General features: G+C 43.8%; 1 protein-coding gene across 20 annotated transcripts in view; it reads right to left on the bottom strand.

Moving 5' to 3' along the window:
* The window catches only part of KIF21A (kinesin family member 21A), a 74,059-nt gene extending 60,901 nt beyond the window's left edge, over positions 1 to 13,158 (bottom strand). For all 20 annotated transcript variants that reach the window (XR_014932912.1, XM_015851680.3, XM_015851626.3 and 17 more), the window contains exon 1: positions 13,022 to 13,158. Coding sequence is in view for 19 of the 20 variants with exons in the window: in XM_015851680.3 (XP_015707166.2) it covers positions 13,022 to 13,065 (44 nt within the window). In the remaining variant the exon portion in view is untranslated. The remainder of the gene's footprint in view (positions 1 to 13,021) is intronic.
* Positions 13,159 to 25,323: the final 12,165 nt, after the last annotated feature.

The raw sequence follows: 25,323 nt of genomic DNA, 5'->3' as shown, positions 1-25,323 counted from the left end.
ACCAAATATAACAAATACTTGGCTGAGAGTAGAGAAACTACAGGCATTCACAAGAAACAATGTGGTACTGGCTTACTGGCAACCATCAACCTGCCTTATTGAGCCTTGCAGAATGCTAAGGCCTACACCAGGTTTCCAGAAAGGGTCACACATACTTTATTAGAGCCATTTCAAGCTATTTCCTTACTAGCACAAAGTCAGACCACGTGATGTTACAGCAAACTACAAACCTCGCATCACTAATTGCTGTGAATCAGCCAATTGCCTCCCACACCTACACAAAGAACATCATTTCCACTCAGTGGGTGCTCTCGGCTTTGACCACATTCTAACCACTGCCCTCATCATGAATCTCAACAAACACAAAAAAGTCATATAGATACGACAAAGGCCTATCTGAAATCCAACTCTGCATTCCCAATCTGAAATCTACTTCCCTCTAAAAGCCAACTGAAATCTAACTTACTGAAAGAGAAACGTGACAGTTCAGCAGATGGTACCACTTTAAGATCCTCACAGAAAAGTTTGCTTTCTCCCTGATTTCAACTATAGACTTTGCTTGCCCATGCCTTATCACCTGACTTTTGTTTGCACAGAAATACAGAACACTGACATCAAACGAAGTACAGCTGCAGTGCAGCCCTTATATAAGCCTCATCACATGAATAATTAGCAAGGCCCAAAGGAAACTATAGATGGATTATTTCCCAACCATACTTAGGAGTTAACTATTACTTGACCACTGAATTAAAAACCAATGGCCATTGAGAGTTAGCAAGATAAATTGAAACTAACGAGCCACAGATTCAAAAGAGGGAGCAGGATTATCTGGAACTAATAAAATGAGATTTCCCTGCCTCAAAGTTTGAGGTCAGGATTGGTTACAATCATGTTTGTAACTAAACACGTAATAGGATTCTCAATTAAATCCTGTTGCCTTGTGTTATACAATATGCCAGATAATCTTATCAGAGTCCATGAATCTAAAATGTACACAATTTGTGTCTTTACCGCTCAACACTGTTGTCATGTCATGAGGTCCCGCAACCACAAACTGTATTTGTATTAATAAGTTAAGCCTTGCGTTTCCAAGCAGACACTGCAAAGCAGCACATTTGGGTTGCTGACTTCCAATCCACAGCAGCACTGTTGGCAGAGGGGTCTTGCAGAGGCAGCACAAATGCAGCAACACAGCCTCAGCAGCTGGAAAACGGCACAGCAGTGACACAGCACCGCAAACCTGCTGTCACAGCACGACATGCCTCAGTCAACAATTTAAATTGAACTTCACCAGGGCTCACAAATGAGGAAAACTTGACAAAAAGAAAATAATTAAGACAAAAAATAACAACAAACCTACATCCTACATAAGAGATGTCCCCTCTTAGTCTGTAACTCTCCAAACTACCTGACCACATTCCTTGCATTTGTGCCCCAATAATACCTAACTCAGTAGGTAAATGGATTCTCCCAAGCATTCATACTGAATGAACACTCAGGAGATGAGTATATTGATATTTTAATGACAGAGCTGACCCTACAAACAGCAGCAGGTTTCCAAGGCCTGACAGCTCAGTCCTGCACTGAATGAAGCAGCAGCAGAAGGAAAAGAGGAAAAAGAGAGACAAGAGAGACAGCCTGTGACTACTGCTCATGCTGGCACACAGAACACGGGACACTGTTGTATATAGGTTGTACCAGGGGCATCACTACCCAGACAAATAATACAGCCAGACAATTCCGAGTATTGGTAACGACTACAGCACATCTCTCTCTTGAAAACAAAAGCTCTTTCAGCTATTTATCCCAGCAGCACATTGTATGTTCTACATCCAGTATCACTTTAAGTCAGCCAGCGGTAGTGCCCACATGTTAATCATTCCACTGATGTTTGGTTTTGCCTACCAGATTTTCTTCTGATGTTCCCCTCATCTAATTCTAAGATCTCCAGAGATCAACTTTCCAGCCTCGAACAACAGATAATGAAAATAAACCTCCATGATCTAATTTGTATACTGCACTAGAAGAAGAGTGACTCAGGGAAAATGTCCTACAGTCAATTGAATGCATAAATCCTGGGCTATGGCAATACCTTAAAATCATGCCTTAAACTGATTAGTTTTGAACGTCACCCCCCACAAGAGCAATTCTAAGCGATGTGGGATTCAGAAGCTAAGAGACAACAAAACAGGCAACAAAACAGGAGAGCTGTTTCCATTACAATGATGTCAAGCAATACGCTACAAGTGCTCTGTGCCACTGGCCCGTTGATTAGATATACAGCCTACCCTCAGGTAGAACTAGAGGGAATGGTTTTAAGCTGCGCCAGGGGAAATTCAGGCTGGATATTAGGAATTATTACTTCTCGGAAAGGGTATTTGAATGCACTGCCCAGGGAGGTGGTAGAGTCACCGACCATGGGGGTGTTCAAGAAACATTCAGATGTTGTGTTGATGAATATGATTTAGCTGGGAAGTATTGGTAATGGTTGGACTAGATGATCTTCTAGGTCTTTTCCAACCTTGATAATTCTGTGATTCTGTAGTTTTAATTTGAGAAGAAGAAAGCAAGTATAAATTACAGAATTCACATTAAAAAATTTTAAAAAATAAAAAAAAAAATATATATATATACATACCTATATATTAAGAACTTACAAACATTGTAGTGGCCCAACTACAGTTTGTAAAATTTCCTTGACACGTGTGATACAATTTGGGAGGCAGTAACATTCCCTAGTTGCAGTCTGAGAAATCCTGAGCATTAGATACGGTCAAGAAAAGATGCAGATGATACAACCTTCGAGATACTTCCCTCTGTCTAACAACATATTCCTGTTTTAAATAGATTGAACTTCAACCAGAAAACACTTGCACAGATACAAGGTGGATATCAACAACATAAAGCAAACTGAACGTTAACTATCTAGTGTTCCACATTCATTACGTGGAACACAGATCCAGAGGAATGAGGGAAAGAAAATAAGTGACTAAATCATACTCCTGAAGATATTAGAATCCATTTGTCCAGAGACAAAACAAAACCTAATAGGGCACAAACTATAACTAATTCCCTAAGAGTCAAAGGAAGCTGTTCCAAGATAAGTAACTGATGCTTTGGGTTGTATTCACAAGGTTATCACACGCTTCACGTGATAAAGCAATGATTAACTACATGCATTTCTTTATGACTTAAAGAATATATACTGCCAAACAAACCAGAATTCTAAAACACAAACTGTCACAGGCAGGAGAGGGAAAGTGATACAATTATTCTATGAGATGGTTAAGGAGAGCATGAATATCTAAGAAGCAAGGAATCAGTAACAGCGCTGGAGGTTAATTATTCTTGTTAGTCAGCTTGGCCAAAAAATAAATGAGCTTAAACTGTGGCAAAGGAAAACAGGCAAAAGATGACTGCCAAGTGTTCTTGCAGAGAGGAGAGAGAAGCACGTTGTTACCCTTTGCTGAATCACATTCCAAAGGCTTCCACAGCAGCAACACTACATCTATCACCAAGTGATCTTCAGGATCAGGGGTGCAACGGTGGTGGGTGGGAAATAGACTTCAGAACAAAAAGAATCCATTAGCCACATAAAACAAAACAAAACCCTCCAGTATTCCATGCTGAGTCTTCTTTCAACACATTACCTCCCAACAGCAGCCATATTACCACCTCGCTATGCTCGTCACATTCAGAACCCATCCAAAGAGGTTGTGGTCCCTTTGCTGAAGCTCTCCCACGCAGCTCACCCTTCCCAACAGACTGTCGACACAGACCCTACAATAACTTGCTAGCTCTTAGACCTTGCTTGCTCTCTTCCAAATACTTGAGAATATTACCAAGGCTGCCCAGAGAGGCTGTGAATGCCCTGTCCCTGGAGGTGTTCAAGGCCAGGTTGGATGGGGCCCTGGGTAGCCTGGTCTAGAGCTAGATCTAGCAGTCAGCAATCCTGGTTGTGGCAAGGGGACTGGGACTAGACGACCTTTGAGATCTCTTCCAACTCAAGCCATTCTGTGGTTCAACTGTGCTGAATTCAAGCCTTGACAACAGGCATGCAACTTCATGGAACTGCAGGCAATAGGGATGGAAGAGACATGGAAATGTCATAGAGATTACTTACCCACTCTACCTTTCTGTACCATTATCATCTATGTCCAAAACATTACTGACAGATATCAGTTTGATTTGTTTTTAGAAGTCTCTCCCATGGATGATTTCCCATCTCCGCAAACTGCTCCAGGACATCCATCCTAACTACAGATAAATACTTCCTTCCTCTCTTTTCTTACTGGAGGTTAAGCCTGTTAACCTGGCTAGAACATAAAGAACAATTTATTCCCTTCTACTTTGCATTTGCACTAGGTATTTCAAAACACAGCTGTTAGCAACCTTCACTTCTCATGTCTCACCAGTCCTGCTTTTAGATGCCCAGTCATCACCCTTCTCTCCTCAATTCCCTCTAATTAGTCTGCATTTTTCTTGAACTGAACTGAAACGGAACACTGGATATCAGCCAAGACATTATCAGGGTATGGATTACTTTGTGCCTTGCATAAAAACTCCATTTTCTCTAAAGTTTAATTTTCTTCTTTTTTTTTTTTTTTTTGCCACAATACTTCCATTTCATGATTAATTTTTATATATCATTCAAAATCACTTGCCTATAACAACAGCACAGAATGCACTTGCCCTTTACTTTCAGTCAACCATCATCCAAGATGTAGGCTAACACCATTTGATGTAAGACCCCTCTCTACCTTCTAAAAAACTTCTTGGTGTTCAACAGGCACAAGGGTTAAAAATCAACAGAAGAATCAGCCTGGCATGGGCCAGCCCTGCTTTCAGGCCTGGCAGCACAGAACAAAGCACTTTCATCTGAGGCTCTCAACTGTAGAATGTTTATTCCTATTTTGGGCCTAGCAAGGCTTTACTCGTTGACATTTAATGAACAATGAAAGCCCATCTGTTCCCCAAAGGCTTTGCTAGCAACTATAACGAAACAGATCTACAGGTAGCTTCAAAATTCAGAACCAAAACAGCAGTTTTACCAGATGACCAGCCAACATCACGTGGGCCAGAAGGGAGGAATCAACTTTTATGAGTATTAAAACATATATATATATTAAGAATCAGTGTACTTCAGTGCCAAATGGCTTACCTGTCAATAGCAGTTCACTCCTACCCCAGATCTGTATTGTTCCTGAGTGATGGGCTGGGTGATTAGATCAGACAGAAGAGTAAATCTCACTATAGGTAATGCAGATTGAACAGGTGGCCCTTTTTCTGACCTGCCACCACTCCAAACTGTAAGTATGTTAGCCCTTCTCTTTCCTCATATGCATAAAAAAAGATACATTCTGATATTTGCTCTTCCTCAGCCCTACACGAAAATATTCTATGGTTCTCAATGTATTTCACATCATTTTCTCATTAAACAAATCAACCTTTCTTAAATGCACAGATCATTCTCTAGTGATATAGCTAGAAAAAGAGGAAGCATGGGAAATATCAGTAATACCAGTCTACAAATTAACATTTATGGGTCATACTTAGGGGGAAAAAAACAACAAAAACAAAACACAATATTCAAAGGCATCACATTACAGAGCCAGAGCCTACAGATAAAGGCTTTACATTTAAACTTCAAAAGGAACACATCTGAGACCAAGGACTGAAAGACACCTCACCTGGACAACTGCTACAGAGCAAAAACCAACGAAAAGCATTGTTTGCTTAGGACCAGTCAGCCATTTCCTATGGATCAGTGTCTCAAATTAGCTTTTTAGATTCTATTCTCTTCACATTAAAATAATAATAAATCTGGGGAGGGATGAGGAAAGGGTTCTGGAAACAAAGCCATATGGGTGCTTCAGCAAAACAGAAGTTTTTGATTGTAACACTTTTCACAGGAGGTAATGACTAAGGCATTTTACTAGCAGCTGTTTTCCTCATTAGACTACATTATGTATTATTTATATCACTCTGTAAGTGCTTACTACGCTTTAAAGCTGTAGCTTTGGCCTGAGGAACTTAAGACAATTTTGAGGTGACAAAATAGGAAGCACCAGCAGAGCTCAGGGAAATTAGAAAGAAGAAAAAGTGAAATAAAAGAAAGGCTCACTACATACCTTCATACCACTCAAACTCATAAGGGTAAAGACAGAGGCACAGAGATTCCAGACAGAATCAAGCACGAACTAAAGATGAGGAACTGCTGCAGCTGGTAGAACTATTTGGTCAATACAACTGAATGAAAGATGAGCAGCCGCAAGATCTTGACAGAGACAAAAACCAAGTGGTACAGCATCAACCCATGGTGTGGAAGACTTCCGTTCAAGACCCCAGCCTAGATTTGATCAGTCAAAGAGAAGTTTGTTTGATCAACATTTTCCATTATTAATAGAAGCTACAGCAGAAGAGATTTCAGCAGACTTTGAGATGATCCATGAAAGAAAAACATTTTCTCCACGGTCCTACCAGTCACATCCTTTTATATCAGCTCTTGTAGCAAAACCATCACTCTACAGCAGTCCTTTAACTCTTATCCACCTCAAGAACTGTGTCTTACTGATGGTTTTAAAGGACTGATTATGTTGAAAATAAATGAAGGGGGAAGGGAAAAAAAAGAATCAGCATCCTTCAATCTACTGTATAGCATTTCAGGAAACCTGGAGTACTTGAAGTATATAGAATCTGCCTTAAACGTACAATCAAATCTGTTGAAGGCAACAACAAAAAGGACCAAATGGTACCCGCTCCTCACTCCTGATTCCCGAAGTCTATCCAAGAGATAGACTGGATTTTACATTAACCTAGTGGCTAGCTCTGAATCAGCAGCTTAACTGGTCCATTTCCAGCAGTACTAATCTTACACTTAAAAATCTTGTTAAAATCATGCTGTGGTTGATGCTGAGTAGACAGCAATGCTTATGGCCAGAGACTGAACATGGGACATTTAGTATGGATGTAAACAACACCAGATGAGCACCATAAACAACTATCACCCATCTCAATTGCATACACTCCACAGTAAGCACTTCAGAACAGATCCTGCAGCATACGGGGAGGTTCTTGTAGGTCATAAAGTAAAGAAAAATAAGTAAAAATAAACAAAATAACCACAATTTGTTTTCATCACACAAGAAATGAATATGTTGAAAAAAGTTACTATTTTCAGAATTAATAAGAACAACTTCAAGGATGGAAAGGTTTCAGACACATCTGTCCCTTCATGAATTTTCAAAGGCAATGCAAGCAAGTTCACATTTTAAACATTTAAAAATATACTGGAGAGACCTTCTCTACACATCAAAGTCACTGACCCTAAAACTCATCCACTGGTCTCTATTTGCATGTTGTTGCTATGGTAAATGCACCAAACTACAGAACTTGTTGGAGGAAAAAAAAAAAAATAAGGTTGAGTTTTTGCCTTTAGTCACAATGAAGCAGACATTTATCCCAGCCAAGTTTCACCAGGGAAAACTGGAAAGTAACACAGAGAACTACAAGAAAAAAAGTAATAACAGAAAGAAAATGAGCACAGATTTAAAATAATTTTAGAGAAGAAGGGAAAGAGCACACAAGAAAAAGGCACGGATCATGTAGTTGCTCTTGCTGGACTCGTTCAGGTTGTGTTTGATTTCTAATTAAGTTTTTTTGTTCTCCAGTTCAAACAATACTTTTAAGTTCTCGTAAGTACTTTGCACAGGAATTAAATTAGAGTAACAAAAAAATGCTCTGCTCCAGCAGACCCAGATAGGACAGAATCAAGAATCTTCTCCTCAAGCAGCTAAAAAAAAAATGCACCTAAAATAGCTTTATTTCCTATCAATAATCACGTGACTTAAGAGAAAACTGAGAACTCCAGCAGCCATCTCAGCAAGGGCCTATGAAGCACTTGGAGCAAAAGAGAAAGCAGAGGGGGGGAGCAAGGCTCCCCCCATCCCAAGCACAAGGGTCATTCAGCTGCTGTAGAAGAACTCACAGGAGTGGCACAGAAAAAAGGAAAAGGTGAAGCCTTGAGCTCAGACACAGGGTTTATATTGTCGCACAGACATTCCTTTAAGTCTCTACTAAGAGCACAGCAAAGAAAACGCCACCAAATGGAAACCAGATTTTCCAAGTGAACTAAATTCCCAAGTCTATAAGCTTTACTCGAGTTCAAAATACAATCCACCTGCAAGCACAGACAAACCAATACCACTTTTGGTTGGGTTTTGTTTTGTTATAATTCAAGACACATTCATCTTTTGGCAAGGAATACATAACGTGAAGGGAAACGCCTGACTAGGCTTTCTTTCCCCTCCACGAAAGAATGAGTTTGTGGTTACCTCACGAGCAGTGGAAAGGCAAGTTTATTTCCTAGAAAGCAAGATCACAGATCCCAGCCTGCCCCAAGCAATATCAGTTACGGATGATCGAGTCAGATATGATGAAACTTGAATTAATTCAGCAGCAGATGGTGCTGTGTTGTTTTTTGTTTTTTTTCCCCAGCTAAAATGCAAAACATATGGATGGGGTGGCATAAAGTTTCAGCTAAGGACAAGGGAATGTTTGTTTAAGTCACGGTGCAAAGAGTAACATGAAAACTTACAAAAGACATGCAATGTGAGCTCTCCAAAAACTCTTTGGTATCCTTCCACTAACAGACGCTCCAACAGAAATATTTCCCAACATTTGACCCCATAAAAATCACTATTTAATACTGCCAAGCAACTGTACTTCTTGCCCTCGCTGGGGCATAATTGCATCCTGCTGGGCTGCTGAACTTCATTCATACTTCACTTTCTCAGATATTGCTCTTTCACATCCTTACATCAGTACAGATGGACTGTAAATGAAGAAAATCTTGGTTCATTTTTAGGATCCAGTGGATAGTACTGTAATCTATTCTGTTGCTTATCTACTTACAGAACGATTTAAATAGCAAGAGATGCTTAGCACTGTACGGGAAGCATGAAACCAGTACCTCTGCCCTCCAGAGCCTGCAATATATAACACAGCAGGCACGGATATTCAGCTGACATTTGTGGAGCTATTCATGGTAGGAAGCCTAAACACAACAGAAAGTGCTTGCAGATCAGCAGCCTAAGAAAGAAAATGAATTTCAACAGAGAAAGTGCTTCAAAGCACACCTATAAGAAAGGCAGGTTCCTTCCACAGAATCACAGAATTGTAGGGGTTGGAAGGGACATCTAGAGATTATCGAGTCCAACCCCCCTGCCAAAGCAGGCTCCCTACACCAGGTCACACAGCTCGGCGTCCAGGCGGGTCTTGAATATCTCTAGAGAAGGAGACTCCACCACCTCCCTGGGCAGCCTGTTCCACTCAGCTCCATCTTTCCTGGTTACAATAGCTGGATCCAAGAGCTTCTGTGCAAAAGCTATTAGAAATAACTGTTGAGAAGAGGAATGTGAAAGATGGGAAGGTGCTCAAACAGTAGATGAGGAGGAAAACAAACACAGAAGCAAAGGAGCAGTAAGTGCAGAAGAGGGCCAACTGTGTAGCTCAGGAACAGGGGTGGAACAAACCCATTGCACCCAGAAGAAATCTGTGCAGCAGAAGGCTGAGGTTACAAGGGATGAACACATCCTATTTGCCTTATCAGAAGTTCACAGTGAATCCTGATTTCAGGCCACAAGCAGCTCGATTATTGGGGAAATAACTAAGTAACTAAATAAGTAAACATGCTGAAATTGAATTATTAATCAACATACTTCCCCTCTTGGAAAACCAGAAATAGAAAATTTAATTCATAAGGTACAGTTATTACTTTAACTGGTACTTAAAAAGTTTCCTGACAGATGCCTTATATTTTGTGCACACAATTGCCATACTTGGCAGACATCAGATTTCACCGTGGTGAAGCAGCATTACAGTGCATGGCAGAGACCCAGGACGGGTACAAGAAGGGCACATCTGAGATGACTCAGGGAAATGTGGGTGGCCATATCCCACAGCTTCTCTTTGCTTCAGGGCTGTAACCTGTACTTGGCTGCTGGTCAGCTTCCAGAGCAATTCATCCTTTCACAAAACTCTATTATTTCCCCTTCTGTTTTCACACAGCATCAAGGCTGCATTACCAATCAACACTGAAGCTTATCATCTTCATGTCTCAGACTCTCAGTGACTCAGCATGAATTAAGGCCATCCTTCTATGGAGGACTAGAAGACCGACACTTATTTCCATTTTCCATCATTTTGCTGTTTTCTTTATAACAGGATACAAGTAACAGACATTGTTTCACACTCCAGCAGTGGCAAGTTCCTCCAGCAAGCCTTCTGAGGAGCTCCATCCATTCATTATTACTCTCTTCAAGAGTTCCCTCATTTAGCTTGTGTTCAAAAAGGCAAAGGACCTAAATCCAACTTTCTGCATGCTTAGATCACCCTTGGTAGGATCACAGAATGGTTTAGGTTGGGAGGGGCCTCTATCATTTCATTCCAAACCCTCTGCTTTAGGCAAGGACACCACCCATTAGACCAGGTGCTCCAAGCCCTGGAATGCTGCAACAAGCCATACAGAGCAAGGACAGGCACTGCCACCTCTCCTGCTGGAGACATTTCAAGTCCTGTGACCCCAACCAAGCCCCATATAGCTCACACAATAACTAAATGCAACACCAACACATGCTGTGGCTAGGAAGGATTGCAGTCAGTGAGAACCTCATCTACCCAACCCATAAGAAGCCTGTACACTACATCGTGACTGTGGACAGCACTCACGTGGCAAGACACTCAAAAATACTTAAACCATAACTGACATCCCTTTGTAAACTCGATTCCAGATCTACCCATCTGATGGCCTGCAGCATTTCACAGCTTCCCCAGCAAAAGTGAATCTTCATCTGGTGCAAAGGCATGGACAGAAGGCAGGCAGTCATTTCAGCTTTACCAAAAGAGCAGCTTTCCATGTGTAAAAGAAAACGGAGATCAGACAGCCATCACAAGGGCTCCCCAACTCCATCTGAAAACAGACACTACACAACAAAGCTCTGTGTTGAAGATCCACTCTGCTACCAAAATCTTGAGTCCACTGGTCTTTCAGTGGAGGCTGCAATACAGAAAGAACTTTTTTTCTTAACTGGGGAATTTAACCTTAGTTACGGGATTACCTGCCAAATTCTTTTCAGCTTTCATGCTTGGCTAAACAGTATTTAGCTCACTGCTCACAAACCCATTATTACACTAAAGAAAATGGGGAGCAATTAACATACGAAATGATAGCTTAGAGGTGGTGCTGGTTGGAAAGAAAGAAGTGTTTTTGAATAGTGTTGTCTACGATTAGGTGAAATAACCAGGTTCTGGGGAAAAAAAAACCAAAACAATTTGCTAAATCATTTCAGTAATGTCTGTTCTACAGCTTGTGATTAAGGCTTAAGCTAAGGCAGCTCTTCAGAAAGCTCAGGGCAAAATGCTTTGGAAACATCAAAGTTGAGTTACTACCATGTGGGTCGCAACCTAAAAGCCAGGGACCCTGCTGGGCAAGCCCTGATCAGAAAACATACACGTAAAAACAGACTAATTCATTATAACAGCACAGACTGACGCTGAACTCAGCTCAAGTCCCCCAAAAGAACTGAAGAATCAAAACAAGAAGGAAACAGAGTTCGGTAGTTGTCATAATGCACAGTGCTGTGCTGATACAATTGGTCTTGCAGCTCATTCCTAGCAAGCTGTACCCAGCTGTAGGACCTCAGCTATCCAGTTATGTTACAGAAATACGCCTTGTAACACTGGGGATTTGTTTTCAAGAGCTACTGTGATCTACTGTAATGCAGCTGAGCCACGTTCACTCACTTTTATCAACACTTTGCCATAGATTATTTCTAACCTATTTATCATCACACGTCCACAACCACAAACCTATTTGCACCAGCAGCTTTTAGTCTATTCCCAGTAACAACCACCCTTTGTATTTCAAATGAACGCCACTATTTTTCTTGGCTTGGAGGCTATTTTATATTTTCTTCAGATGACAGAGCAGCCTGCAAACCTGCAACACGCTCCATTCTGGGGATCACACCTATCTCATATTTTCCTCTTTAAATACACAGCCTGTTTTATCTAATACCTCCCTGAATTCCGTGTGAAAAAGGCTCAGGCAGAAAACCAGTCCCACAGCAGCATCTCTGTGCACAGGCAGCACAACTGCAGCCTACATCCATGTTATCACATAGGGGCGGTGCCTGTTTACCAAAACTGTTATTGAGCTGTTCCCCCCCAACACACCCACCAGCAGCAGCTCTCAGCAGCATGGCTTATTCCTACGCCCTGTACAGCACAACCACCTGCCTTGCTTTGTCCTCCTGCGCAGCACCCTACAATAATCCCATAAGGTGAAGCGCATGCGGTGGCTGCAAAACCCAAAAGGGAGAGACAGAGCTCGCCCAAGGTGTGACCACGTGTGGCATCAGAGCATCACATAACGCTGAGAACCTTCATTAGAGGGGGGCAAAACCCCACAATCCCCATTCAGTACCACGACCCAAACCCAACCATGCGCATTCCGCTGTACGTGTGCATGCGTGCAGCTCTGTTTCCTCTTATATTTGAATTATGTAAAGGCATCCTGAAACTTAAGACATCCGTGGGCTAATCTGGAAGTTCTTCAAACGTAACATCTTCACGTAGAAAGCCGAGGAGAGCCAGGAGCTCGCTGCCGAACACCAGATTTTTATCTCCGATATAAAAAGCGTCATTTGAATGGGATAATACGATGGAAGCTCCGTTCCCAGCAGGGCTCCTACACTAATTCCCGTTTGCTGCCAGCGGCCGCACGGATCGGAGTGCGGAGCGGCTCCGGGGCTGTCATTAGCGGGAATGAGTGCAGAGACACGGCCGAGAACGAGAGGCCGAGAATGACTAGACGGGTCAGGCGGCCCCGGGAAGCGTTTGTCCGCCTTTCTGCCGCTTCCAAGGGAAAAAAGAAGCCAGACGGAGGCCCCGCAATGAGCTCCGGGCGGACGCGGCACCGCGGAGCGCCGCCCCGCTCCCCCAGCCGCAGCTCCCCGCTTACCTGACGGCCACCCGCACCGAGCTCTCGTCCTGGCCGGCCGACATGGTGCCGAGCGAGAGGAGCTGAGGGCAGCGGCCGCGGCTCCCGCTCACCTCCCGCAGCGCCTCGCTCCAGCCATTTTAGGTGCCGGAATGGCTAAAGGTAGAGAGAGCCGCGGAGCTCGGGGCGGGACCGCCGCTCCTCTGCCCCCGCCCGTCCCTGGGCGGGGAGCTCCGGCGCTCCGCCACTCGTTCCTACGGTCCGACGGCCGGGGGACGAGCCCCGGGCTCCGGCCCCAGCCCCGGGCCCGCTCCAGCCGCAATGCGTCACGGCCCCGCCCCGGGCCGCCAGCCGGCAGCAGGCAGCAGGCAGTGCGGGTGGGGGCTGCCGGGACCCTGCGAGCCGGGTGGGAGGGCAGCGTTCGTTCCTAATGCAATAGCATCCCTGCCGGGAATGCTGGGGAGGAGCCCGGCCGTGCGCTCCGGTGTGGGGCTGAGCTGCCCACAGCCGCTGCGGCCCGTCCCGGTGAGCGGCGTCGTTGGGCTCTTAGCGATGATTTACATCGCGTTTACAAATCAGGATTAAAATAACTCTTAAGGAAACACGACAAGCGCGAAGGTTATCACGCTTTGGCTCTCACGGCTTTAGTAAAGTGGATACTTTCTTATCCAAATGTATCTGATGCTGCTTTTCTGCTGACACAGCTCTAATGTAACAAAGGCATTAAAGTCACATTTGCAATAGGGCAGCATCTCCTGCATCTCCTGCCGGGTAGGCCCCGGCACGGTGAAGCCTCGCCCTGAGCACACGTGGCTCTGGTCGCTTATCTCAGCCTGACCGCATCCCTTCCTCTGTGTTCTGCATTGGAAACGAATGTACTAAGCTGAGTCTGGCAGAGCTCCTCCTAAGCTTAGCGTTACTACGGGTGGGTCAGTGACCTCAAACGGACCATAAACCACATGCGTTTGGATGTTGTGTTGATGAATATGATTTAACTGGGATGGGAAGTATTGGTAATGGTTGGACTAGATGAGCTTCTAGGTCTTTTCCAACCTTGATAATTCTGTGATTCTGTGATAAAGGATTTAACCTCATGACGAGGATTTGTTGTCCACATAGCGATTAAAGGGAAAGTGATGCAGGTGGCTATAGGAGCTAGTTTGGGTGGTAAAACACTTCTAAATTGTGTGTGTGCCCTCTGCTCTCCAGCACCTGATTTACCTCACTGAAGGACTGACCCCGATAAATAAGACACAATCAGTCCCATTCTTTCACTGTGTAAGTATACAGCCATATCAGCATTGTCTTGTTTATCTTTAATAAAGCTGTATCATAATGCTTACAGACTTGTAAAATCTCAAAGCAAAAGGAAGAGCTGTGGAAATCCCGTTTCCTGGTTCTCCTTGCCATGCCCACAATGGGTCCCGTGCATCTGTTCACCTCCAGATCAGCTGTTCCCATAAAGGGCACAAACTGCAGTGCCAGGGAGTAGCAGGAGAGTTTCTGTTTGTGATCCCTGCTCAGAGGACAGTGAGGGCCGGCCCTCCTGGCAGCAGCACTGTGGCACAGCTGGTGCACTTTCACCCCCTCCATTCTGCTGCCACATGACTCAGTGCCACGTGCCATTCACTGGGGCAGCCAAAGAAAGAGCTGCATTTGGGAGGGCAAGGGCTATGACTGACACACACACACACACATACACACACACTGCCCAGATGCCGAGTTTCCTCATGTTGTTCCTCAAGCAAGCATCAGAACTGTAGAGCCTAAATTGTGAGCTGTACATGACCTCAAAGAGCAGCTCAATAGACTGCAGTGCAATCAGCCACCCTGATGCCAAACAGATCCCACCTACATGTCCAAGGTCTGTCTTGAACTATGTCATGTTTGTGGATTACTTGTCTAGGCCACGTCAACACTGTACCAGTTAACTCTGAAACAACCTAATTAGAGTACCATAAATCCACTTGAAATAGTAGAGCCTTCACTTTAAGTATTCCAGCTGTGACAGTTTTCTAGTGCTCACTAAGCCAGTTTAGGAGTTTAGTTAGGGCCATGCTAAGGGGGTTAACAGTATCTGCTTTCACCCACTGAAAGTACCATTTAGTTCTGAGAAGAGATTCCATCAGTGGAAGTACTAGAATGTGTCAGAGAAGTTTGTCCTGACGTTTCACAACCATGAGGATCTATTTCATAATACTTCAATATTGTTTTGTTTTTATTTAAGATTTAATTGTACAAAAAGAAAAGGACATGGGGTCCTAGTGGATGAGAAGCTGGGCATGAGCCAGCAGTGTGTGCTTGCAGCCCAGAAGGCCAACTGTGTTCTGGGCTGTATTAGAAAAGGGGTGGCCAGCAGGGAGAGGGAGGTGATTGTCCTTCTCTACTCAGCTCTTGTGAGGCCCCATCTGCAGTACTGCGTCCAGGCCTGGGGCCCCCAGTACAGGAAGGACATGGAGCTCTTGGAGCGGGTCCTGAGGAGGGACACTAAGATGATCAGAGGGCTGGAGCACTTCTCCTATGAGGAAATGTTGAGGGAACTGGGCTTGTTCAGCTTGGAGAAGAGAAGGCTCTGTGGAAACCTCATTGTGGCCTTCTGGTACTTGGAGTGTGTAAACAGGAAGGGAACATCTGTTCACAAGGGTGGATAGTGATAGGACAAGGGGGAATGGCCTTAAACTGAGATGGGAGGTTCAGGTTAGATATTAGGAGGAAGTTTTTCACACAGAGGGTGGTGACGCACTGGAACAGGTTGCCCAAGGAGGTTGTGGATGCCCCATCCCTGGAGGCATTCAAGGCCAGGCTGGATGTGGCTCTAGGCAGCCTGGTCTGGTGGTTGGTGGCCCTGCACATAGCAGGGGGGTTGAAACCAGATGATCATTGTTGTCCCTTTCAACCCAGGCCATTCTGTGATTCTATGAAAACTGTATCAGATAACAGCCTCACGTTCATTATATAGCTGTCGTGTCTTCTGATGCTTTTTCTCCTAAGCAGTGGAAATGACTAGGATGTCATCTTGTTAATGAATATTCTCTTCTTGAACTTGTATGATAAATAAACTAACTGCTCACCACCCACAATGTGTTCCATAATTTTGGAAGCACATACTGTGGAGCTTAAATGTATATGCAAACCCTACAGAAAATATGCATTTTAATGAGCTTTTTTTTTTTTTTTTTCCACATTCATATGATAGTGGGGGGGAAAAAATTAATAAATGAAGATATTTTATTCCTCATGTAAGTGATCATAGATTTTCTCTGTAGGTTTTTCCTTGCCCAAGTCTGTCATAATCCTACAAACCCTATGACCCAACAATTAGAGGTTATTCCATCATGATCTGATACAGGAGGGCTGACTGGACTCTCATGAAACTGGGTTTCAACAGGTGTTGCTGATTGAAATCAAGTCAGCAATATTCACTCTCTAGCAGTAATCACTCTATTTTAATGAACATTAAGCTCTTTAACATTGAAGAATACAGTGCTTCCAGGTTAATTCTTGGCAAAGTCAAACCTCTGTTTGCATTTCCCATGTGATGCCTCAGGGTTTCATGAAACTGAAGCTTTTCCACAGCCAGCTCTTCAAAGATCTTCTCCCCATGCTAAAATGAACTTCTAGAAACTGTTGCAACTTGATTTTGATGGATTTCCTTGAAGTAGGTTCTTCTTCACTGCCTTCCTTATTTCAAAGTGCAGGTCTTTAAAAGTATTTAATCTTATCAAAGACATCTCAAATGTTTTCTGTTTCCTTCTCATCACTCACAGAGATTTTTTGGTAAAGCACAGAGGAAAGAAGCCACTCTGAAGTGATAAGCAGGAAGGTACCATGTGGGCCTTTGGTTCCAGTAACTGCTGAAAACAAACTGCTGAAGAAAAATGTTTCTTGGCTCACGATGGGATGGGGGAAGGTACATTCAGAGTTGAGAAGGAAGGAGGGAGTGCAAGATCATGTTTGCATAATCAGAGAAGCAGCAGATAAGGAAAGGAAACAAGCTGGTTTAGCATAGACAACTCTGGATAGAGGGTAGTAGAGAAAATAGAAGGGATGGGTTGGAGAAGGAAGAGGGATCTCTGGAGTCAAAGCCAAGTGATGGCTCTGCAGGGTTGTTCCTGGAGCTCAGGAAGCAGTAGGAACCTCCAGAGCAGGAAAAAAGGAGATGGATCTTTCCTATCTACCTTCCAGAAACTAAATAAACAGGAAAAGAGAAAATATGACAGAAAGAAACATGGCTAAGGGAGCATATCAGGCTGAGAAGGAGATTCAGTGGGAACAGACTTGCCAGCTGTACAGCTGTGTTCAATGAAGAAGTAAGAATTTCTTCATGATTCAGTGCTTTCTGTGCACAAAAACTGCACTGTATCACCATACCACTGCTAACAAAACAGTACGAAACTGTAACAAAACAGTCATTCTCTTTGCAGCTCACTGTGTTTGCCCTGTGTAACAAAGATGTGCTGATACACACTTGTTTTTCTTTCTCCAGGACCTCAATATTGAGGTAGCTTGCACTAGTGCAACTGTAGTCTACACTAAGATGCTTATACCAAGGTAAATATTTTGATATAAATGTATGCATTGCATGTAGCTGTGTAGCACACATGTATCACCACTGCTAGACTAGATAAAAACGGAAGAAGGCTGAAATACATCTCTGAGAAAATCCTCCTCAGGAGGGATCATAACAGATACATGGCTCACCAACATGGGTTTGTCTAGGGTGAATTTGCCTTCAGTGTCACAGTGTTTAAAGGATTTGTTTGTTAACTGAAGGTTGGAATCACCTTTTGACAGCAAAATCCTGTAAATTCACCCTGTTGATTGGAAGTTCTTTCAGGTAATACAGAAAGGATGTAAATGATGGAGGAGAGAAAAAAATAGATCAGACATTTGTGTATATAATAATGTAATTCATTTTAATGATTTATGATAGCACTATTCAAATCTGGCACAATATTAGGAGGGTTATAGCCCAAGTCTGAGAAGGATGAGCTCTCACTGTGGTTCTGGGCTATTAAACACCTTCCAGTGTGTTACCAGTCCCTGCAGAGGACTCTGTACCATGGGTCAGAAATTTGTGTTTCTAAGCCTGATACTTGGGCCTGACTCACTGATGTCTCGTCAGAAGCCCAAACTCTGCTAGATCAAGATGACAGTGTTGTGCTTTCTTTGTGCTAATGGGAAAGTCTAAAAAAATCTCTGAGGAACAGCATATTAGGCCAACTGTCTTACAGGTTTGAGCCAAAGCAAGTAGAGTTCTTCTCATTCCTTGCACGGGGAAACTGAGGCAAGAAGAAAAGGAGAACTGGAGATATCCATAGAAGAAATGGTTGTCAGAACCAGTATCAGGGCTGATTCAGGGGCCTGTGCTTGTGTTGTTAGACCACACCTTAATGAGATGAATTATTAATACAAAAGCTGCACGGGAAATTCATTTCTGCTGCCTCTCACCAGAGCCAGCTGTTCAGACTTGAATGTGTCAGAGTTGCACAATACCAATCTTGCCTTTAGGATACAGTTACCCAACATGATGGGCTTTTCATAATGTCCCTCCCAACAGTATCCTCATCTTTCCTCTGCCCTTCACCCTTCCCCCATCATCACCACGCTGTCAGGTTGGGGTTCAGACGGCACTTGCAGAAGGTACCAAAAGGTCCCATACACACAGTATCTGTGGTGGCAAGGAGGCCTCCTGTCAACAGCTGTGCCAGTCTGCTCTAGATAAGATGGAAAAAAATAGCTCACGTGTTTAAATAGCAAGCATCAAAACACTGGCACATTCCAGATTAAATCAATTTGAAGTTCTCCACCTCTGGGAAAATGCTCTGATGAAATTAGTTCCAATGAGGTCAGGAATGTTTCCATTTTCCTGCAGAGCCTGCTGATGGCTACTAGCAGAGGGAGCTCAGTGGGCATATTTAGCATCGCCCTGGCCTTCTGAGTTGCTCTCACAGACCTCCTCCTTTATGCACTCCGAAGACACAGTGTGTCTAAGCCCTAAGTTGTGAGTTCCTTGGGCTTGGGCTTGTTTTACCTTATTTTTTAAAGATGAAATCCCATTTCCTTAATTGGCCTCCTTAAGAATTATCACAATAAAAACAATAAATAGTAATAACAAAAAATGAGGGAAGGCGGGTGAAGAAATGCCTAATTGCCTGCACAATACTGGGACCACAAGCCAGAGGCAGCACAGGAGCTTGGCGTAGAGCAAGTGGGTGGTGTGTCACCTGCAAAACAGAGGGTTGGGCAGGCAAAGAATGGGTCTTGCGAGAACAAACTGAGAGTCCTCAGCTTGATAGCATCATGGAATTTATAAATTAAGGGATGACAGCTGTAAATTAAGCATGGCACAAGTTGTTTTATTCTCCATATGTATGCAGCCCAGCTTGGCACACTCACAAACTCATGAAATTAAAATAAGTAGTTGCAACAGAGGTGTGACAAGCTTCATAAAGGAGTTTCCAGGTAGAGCTTGCTATGGAGGGACCACTGCTGTAAGGAAAGAACTGTGTTGTGGTGCGGCAGCAACAGAAGCCACTGCTCCAAGCTCTGTGGCAGCCTGCAAAGCTCACCTCTACTTGCCAGGAAAATCTGTGCTTCCAGCTCTGTGCTGGGCTCTCCTACCCAAGGCAGAGGTGAGGCATCACCTTCCTCTGGAAGAATGCAACATGTTGAGCTTTGCTTTCCTTAATGCTTATTCAAAGTAGTTTTCATATCACTCACTGCATATGTATCGTTTGGGAATGCTTGGGCGAAATGGTATTAGGCTGAATCTTATTTCAGTTTGTTCTCTTGGACAAGATGCAAGTGTACGGTTTGCTGCTGAAATGATACATGTCCCTGCGCTGCAGCAATGAACTTCTGGAATCCATTGCCACAGGAGGTTGGGGAAGCAGACTATTAGCAGGCATCAGAAGGGATTAGACAAGATTTGTGAACAACATCTCCATTACCAGCTAATAAAAGGAACAGACAGGTCAATGCCTGTGATCTCCACAGTCTGGGCCAGAGGAAGAGGTCAGGTGCATGTGAAGGGACCTCACAGGCCTATCTGGGTCCTTAGATCTGTGCCTCAGCCAGATCTGTGCAGGCTGTTGTGCAGCTGTGCCAGGACCATCACCAGTGCTGGGCACGGGTGGCATTTTTGGGTTCTGTTCTGACCCAGCAGGACATCCATCTGCTGTGGTTTGGCTGGTCCTAATGCTGCTCTTCCCACCAAAGTCTCATGCAGCCACAATGTGCTTGAAAGGAAACTGGCTTTAACAAACCATAAGGCTCAGAAAAATAATTGATACCAAGGGATGGAGAAAAACAGAAGATACTTTGCTACATTAGGAGTTAAATAATTATTTGGATGGACAATTTGGAACAACACCAAAAGGGCTCATTCCAAAAAGTGCACAAAATCAGATACTCCTTTATTTGACACTAAAAAAAAGAGCAGTCATTCAACCAGCCATGACATTGCAGCAACCTTTCTCCAGCAGAAGGGTCTGATGCCATTTAACTTCTCCTCTCATCATTTCTGAACATTTCTATGGCTCTTCTCAGCAGCTTTTCCAGCTCAGTGTTGATGAGGTGCACCATGGATATTTACTGCTTGCTATCCATGGGTTGCTCTGTCTTAGGAGATCTTTCTACATCTTTTTGTCGCTGCTGGAGTCATTATCCCTTTGTCTGCCTTCTCGTGGAAACTACAGATTTCAGCAAAGATTCTCATGAGGCTGCTGATAACAGCACTGACAGATCTGTACACTGACAAACCAGAGGCTGCCTATAATAAGCCAGCAGGAATGAGGAAGCATTGTAATGACAAGGGAAAAGACTTAGAATAACTTTATATATATAGGCATACCCAACTAAATAACAGCCAGAGAGAACACAACTAAATAGACAAACATATGGAGGGAGGGAACAAAGGGTGGGTTAGGGTGGAACGCAGACCATGGCTGAGAAGAGAATAAAGGGAAAGGCAACATGTAGGACCCAGGAACAGCTTTCTTAACAGTGCAAATAGGAGAGAATCTCTCCACAGAAGTAAGATTCCTCCACTGCCAGGACACTACAAACAGCATTGGGAACAAATAACCTGAAGCAACCTGACTGCACGGCCTGATGGATGTCTCCAGGCTTACAGGAGATGACTAATAAACACAGAAATGCATTGGTTTCCACTTTATATTTCTGCTTATGGGTTTTCACTTGTTTGAGTCAGGTCCTGCTGGAGTAAATGGGGCACAACGTCACTAAAATAATAATAATAATAATAAAGAAAGAGTACCAAAAAAGCCCATTCTTCTCACACCCACTGAGGAGCAAATTAGTAGAGAAAAGAGCACCACCTAGTGCTATGCGCTGTTTGGTGATGCTGCGGTGTCCTATGCCCTTCTTCCTTCAGATTTCAGCGTTCTCCCACCTTGTTCTGCTCTGCAGCAAGGAGCATCCCAGCTCCCGAGAGGAGAGCAGCTGGTTTGCCCAGAGCCCGGCATCTCTCCGTTCTGTGCAGCCTGAATAAGGCAGTGCCTCGGGCACCCGGTTAGCATAATTATGGTGGCTGGTCTGATTCATTCAGGCCAGATTCTACCGCCCTTACTCACACAGAGGAGATCTGTGCCTCACTGATGGGCGCCGCTGCTTTCACTGGACTGAAAACATCAATCAATGCTCACAGAGCAGGCTTGGGAAAGCAGATGACCAGATTCCTGCACCTTGAAAAATAGGTGGTGTTCTTTGCCTTTACCTTCTGATTCTACACTCGTGCAAGCTTCTAAGCTTGCCTTTGTGCAGGTGAAAGCTCTATGCTTTCTTATTGCCTTATTTTAAATCAAAATCCACAGGAGGGAGATCTTCAATGGCAACATTTCTTTGCACGAGAGTTACCTTTGCTGTCATTAAGATGGATCCCATGTAACCTTAATTCTTCTCCTTCTGCATTTAGTGTTAAAATCCACCTTGCTGCCTTTGTTTATGTCTTTTGGTTATTAATCCGTATAATGTTTGCATTCATATGTTTAACATTGAACACCTTCCATTCTGACTCACAGCTTCACGTTTTCTGTCACAGTGTAATTAAAATATCACAAGGAGGGAAGAAACAGGTAAATCAACTCAGAATGATTCTGCATCAGCTGTCGTTATGTATTATGCAAATAGATCCAGACTTGAAGATACTTGCAGCATTGGCTACGTGGGTTAATTTACATCAGTATGTCTATAGTAAAATGTCATTTAAATGTCTTCTTCCATTTACAGTTTTGAGTTTCCTAAGTGATCTTCATGACCCAGGCTACCATGGCTAGATTCAATTATCTAGTGATGGGATTATGCCTTCTACCTATGCAATCATTCAGCATTGCAGCATACATTCCAACTGGAAGATGATGAAGACTGTTAAATGAGAGTTGTATGAAGTGTGAGTTGTTATGAAATAATGGTTCGTGACCATATAGTGTCCAGTTACTGCTTGGACCCCGTGGATGCAGGATGTCTGTAACCATCCTACTGGGCAGGTTTATCTCTTGAAAATATGTGTGTGATATTACATGAAGGACATTCTCATTGTGTCAGGACTCCTTGGCTCTAGAACAAAGACATGTCATGTCATGGATATATGTTCATTAGAGCACATATACATATGGCTGGTGTCTGTAGCTGCATTTACCAGTTACTGGTTAATGGGAACTACAAGCCAGGCATACTGCACTGCATTCCCAAGGATGCACTGCTCCTTCCATGCATGCAGCACATGTGAAATGGGCTCCCAAGAGCTCACACTGAGCTGACATGGGACACATACAGAGCTGAACACATGTCCAGATCACCAAATATACACTTCTGACCCAACATGTCCAAGAAGCTCCATCCACTGTGGCTGTGCTGAAGTCTGTGGGTGAGCAGTGGTTGACACTGTGGCTCTGTAAGGGATATAGTGTCTACTTGATGTCATGGGATGAAATATGTTGGAAAAGGCTGGCTCCGGTTTTGCATCTTTCATGTAGTAACAACTGTGGGGAAATTGGGAGTGACTGCAGGGACTGTTATCTCATTGCACGTGGGTTTGATTCTGTCATTGCACTGAGCAATAGAATTTAACATCTATTCATTGTTGCACTAGTGACAACATAATTAGCTAATTAGTAAGGACTAATTGTTAAAAATACTGTATTGCAGCTACACTAAATGAAGTAGCCTGTGTACTTCTTTCTGGGAGAGTTATGAGTTCATGCTTTTCTCCTTAGGAATCAAACACCTGGGAAATAAAAACCAAAGCAGCAATTCGAAGCCAATTCATATCCTGCTATGACTAAACCAGGGGCAATAAGGGACTGGCAACTGCACAAAGGTTGGGTTTATGGCCTCATTCAGGGTGCAGAGTGTGTAGCCAGGAGCAGGCAAGGTCCCCGCTGGCACCAAGGGTTCAGCACTGCCTTCCACAGCCTGACACCAAGGTTTGGGTTTACAAGGAAACCAAAGCCACCACCCCTGCCCTTCAGACTGAGTGGTCCTGCTGCCTGGTTGGGTCTGCTGGCTCCACACATAAACCAGAGGCATCACCAGGGGCTGGGGAAAGAAACCTCTGTCTCTTAAAACAGAGCAGCTGTGTTAATGTCAGCCTGGAAGGGCTGGGTTCCCAGGACACCTCTTTCTTTCCCTGTGCCAACTATGGGGGAGGTTCTGCAAGGGTGAGGCCCTTTGCAGTCAAGTAATTGGAGTCCAGCTGTGCTTTAGCCACAGCTTTTGCAGGAGGAAACAAGTGACATCTATTTAAAAACTGTGATAGACCAAAGATTTTTTTGTTCCCAGACTATCTGTTTCTAGTTATGGTTTTGTTCTGTGTTTTCAGCTGGCATATAATTACCATGAATTATAGAGCAGAACAGGGTGTGTGTAACCACACCTCGAACAAGCTGGTTCTCATTGGCTTGAGCAATGACTGGAGCAGCTCAGGTTCCCAAGTGTGGCTTTGAAACACAGTCTGGGAGGCCTGTGCAGAAAGCTGGGCTGCTTTAAAACTGATCCAAGTGGCATATTGTACCCCTGGTGGCACTGACAGTGCACACCATGGCTCTTTCATGAGCCCGGAAGTGCACGTAGAAACATTAAAGCTCACACATTACAACAATATTAAATAAGACAGTAACACTTGCTGACAATTAGCGTATGCCTGTTAAATCCTTCTTTTCATGTTTGGGCAGGGAAAATACCCATCTTGCAGATGTTGAGCCAGGATGGTATCTCAATTTTGGCCTTAGATTGTCCTGTGGCAGAAGCCTTTCATTCATTAGAAGCCTTCAGGAAGCGTCCTAGGCTTCCTGAAGCTCAGCACACAGGGGATTTCAAAATGATGATGCTGACAAATGCTGAAGCACAGACCAAACCTGTGGCTGAATGCTCAGCAGCAGAGAGTGCTGGCAGGCAGTCACACAGCCCATCTGGTTGGGAACTGCTGCTGCTGCTCCAGCCAAAAATAAGAGGTAGCTCATTATCACTGGATAATAAGACCCATTATTTATGGCAATAAAATACGTAGGCAATATATGTTGACATTTCGCCTTCCAAATTACTTATTTCAGCAGAGATCTAATTTTGCAGGTAGGATAATACAACAACAGTGATGTAGAAATTATTTTGAGAACCTCTTAGTGCTTGTGCTTCTGGCTGACAAAGCAAACTGCAGAGAATTAAACCTGCTCTCTATGCAGACGTTTGCAGGGATGGTTGATGGGTGTGGGACACGATGAAGCCCCAAGGCTCTATAAAGGATATTTCCATACCCATTTCAGTTCCACTACCTTTCACTACAGGATTTAAGGTTTCTAGACTGAAGGCCTTAAGTCAGTATTTGAACACTGAACTAACCAATTTACCTGGGAAAACTGACCACATTTTACTGCTGGGTGAACTGTGGGGCAAAGTTCTGCCTCACCTGCCGCTTTCTTCATGATGAAATGTATGACAGGAAGGCCTGGGAATGGGAAACATCTTGCTTTTTCTCTGAACCACAGAGGTCCCTTGCTGTGAGATATTCCTCAGACCAAAATCCAAAGTAATATTCAGAAGACGACAAGGACTTCCTGTGCAAGGTACTCCCGCTGGGTTAGGTAAGCGGCTGAGCTGCTACTTGCCTGTACTTTGCAGTGCAGAGTAATAATTAACGGTGATAAATAAATACAGATGCCAAAGTCCAAGCTGCGTAGCCAATAACTGCCATCATAGAAAATGTCCCCTATGGGCAAATTTTGATGTAACTGTCAACAGGGTGTCAGCTAAGGCAGCCTCTGACCAGCCATTCAGAGTCCATTCAAACCCCTCAGACACCAACA

This window comes from Coturnix japonica, chromosome 1, assembly GCF_054131305.1.
Source record: "Coturnix japonica strain WE chromosome 1, WE-NBRP24, whole genome shotgun sequence".
NCBI classification, from domain to species: domain Eukaryota; kingdom Metazoa; phylum Chordata; class Aves; order Galliformes; family Phasianidae; genus Coturnix; species Coturnix japonica.
The sequence above is the reverse complement of the archived record's forward strand: the minus strand, read 5'-3'. Positions and strand labels throughout refer to the sequence as shown.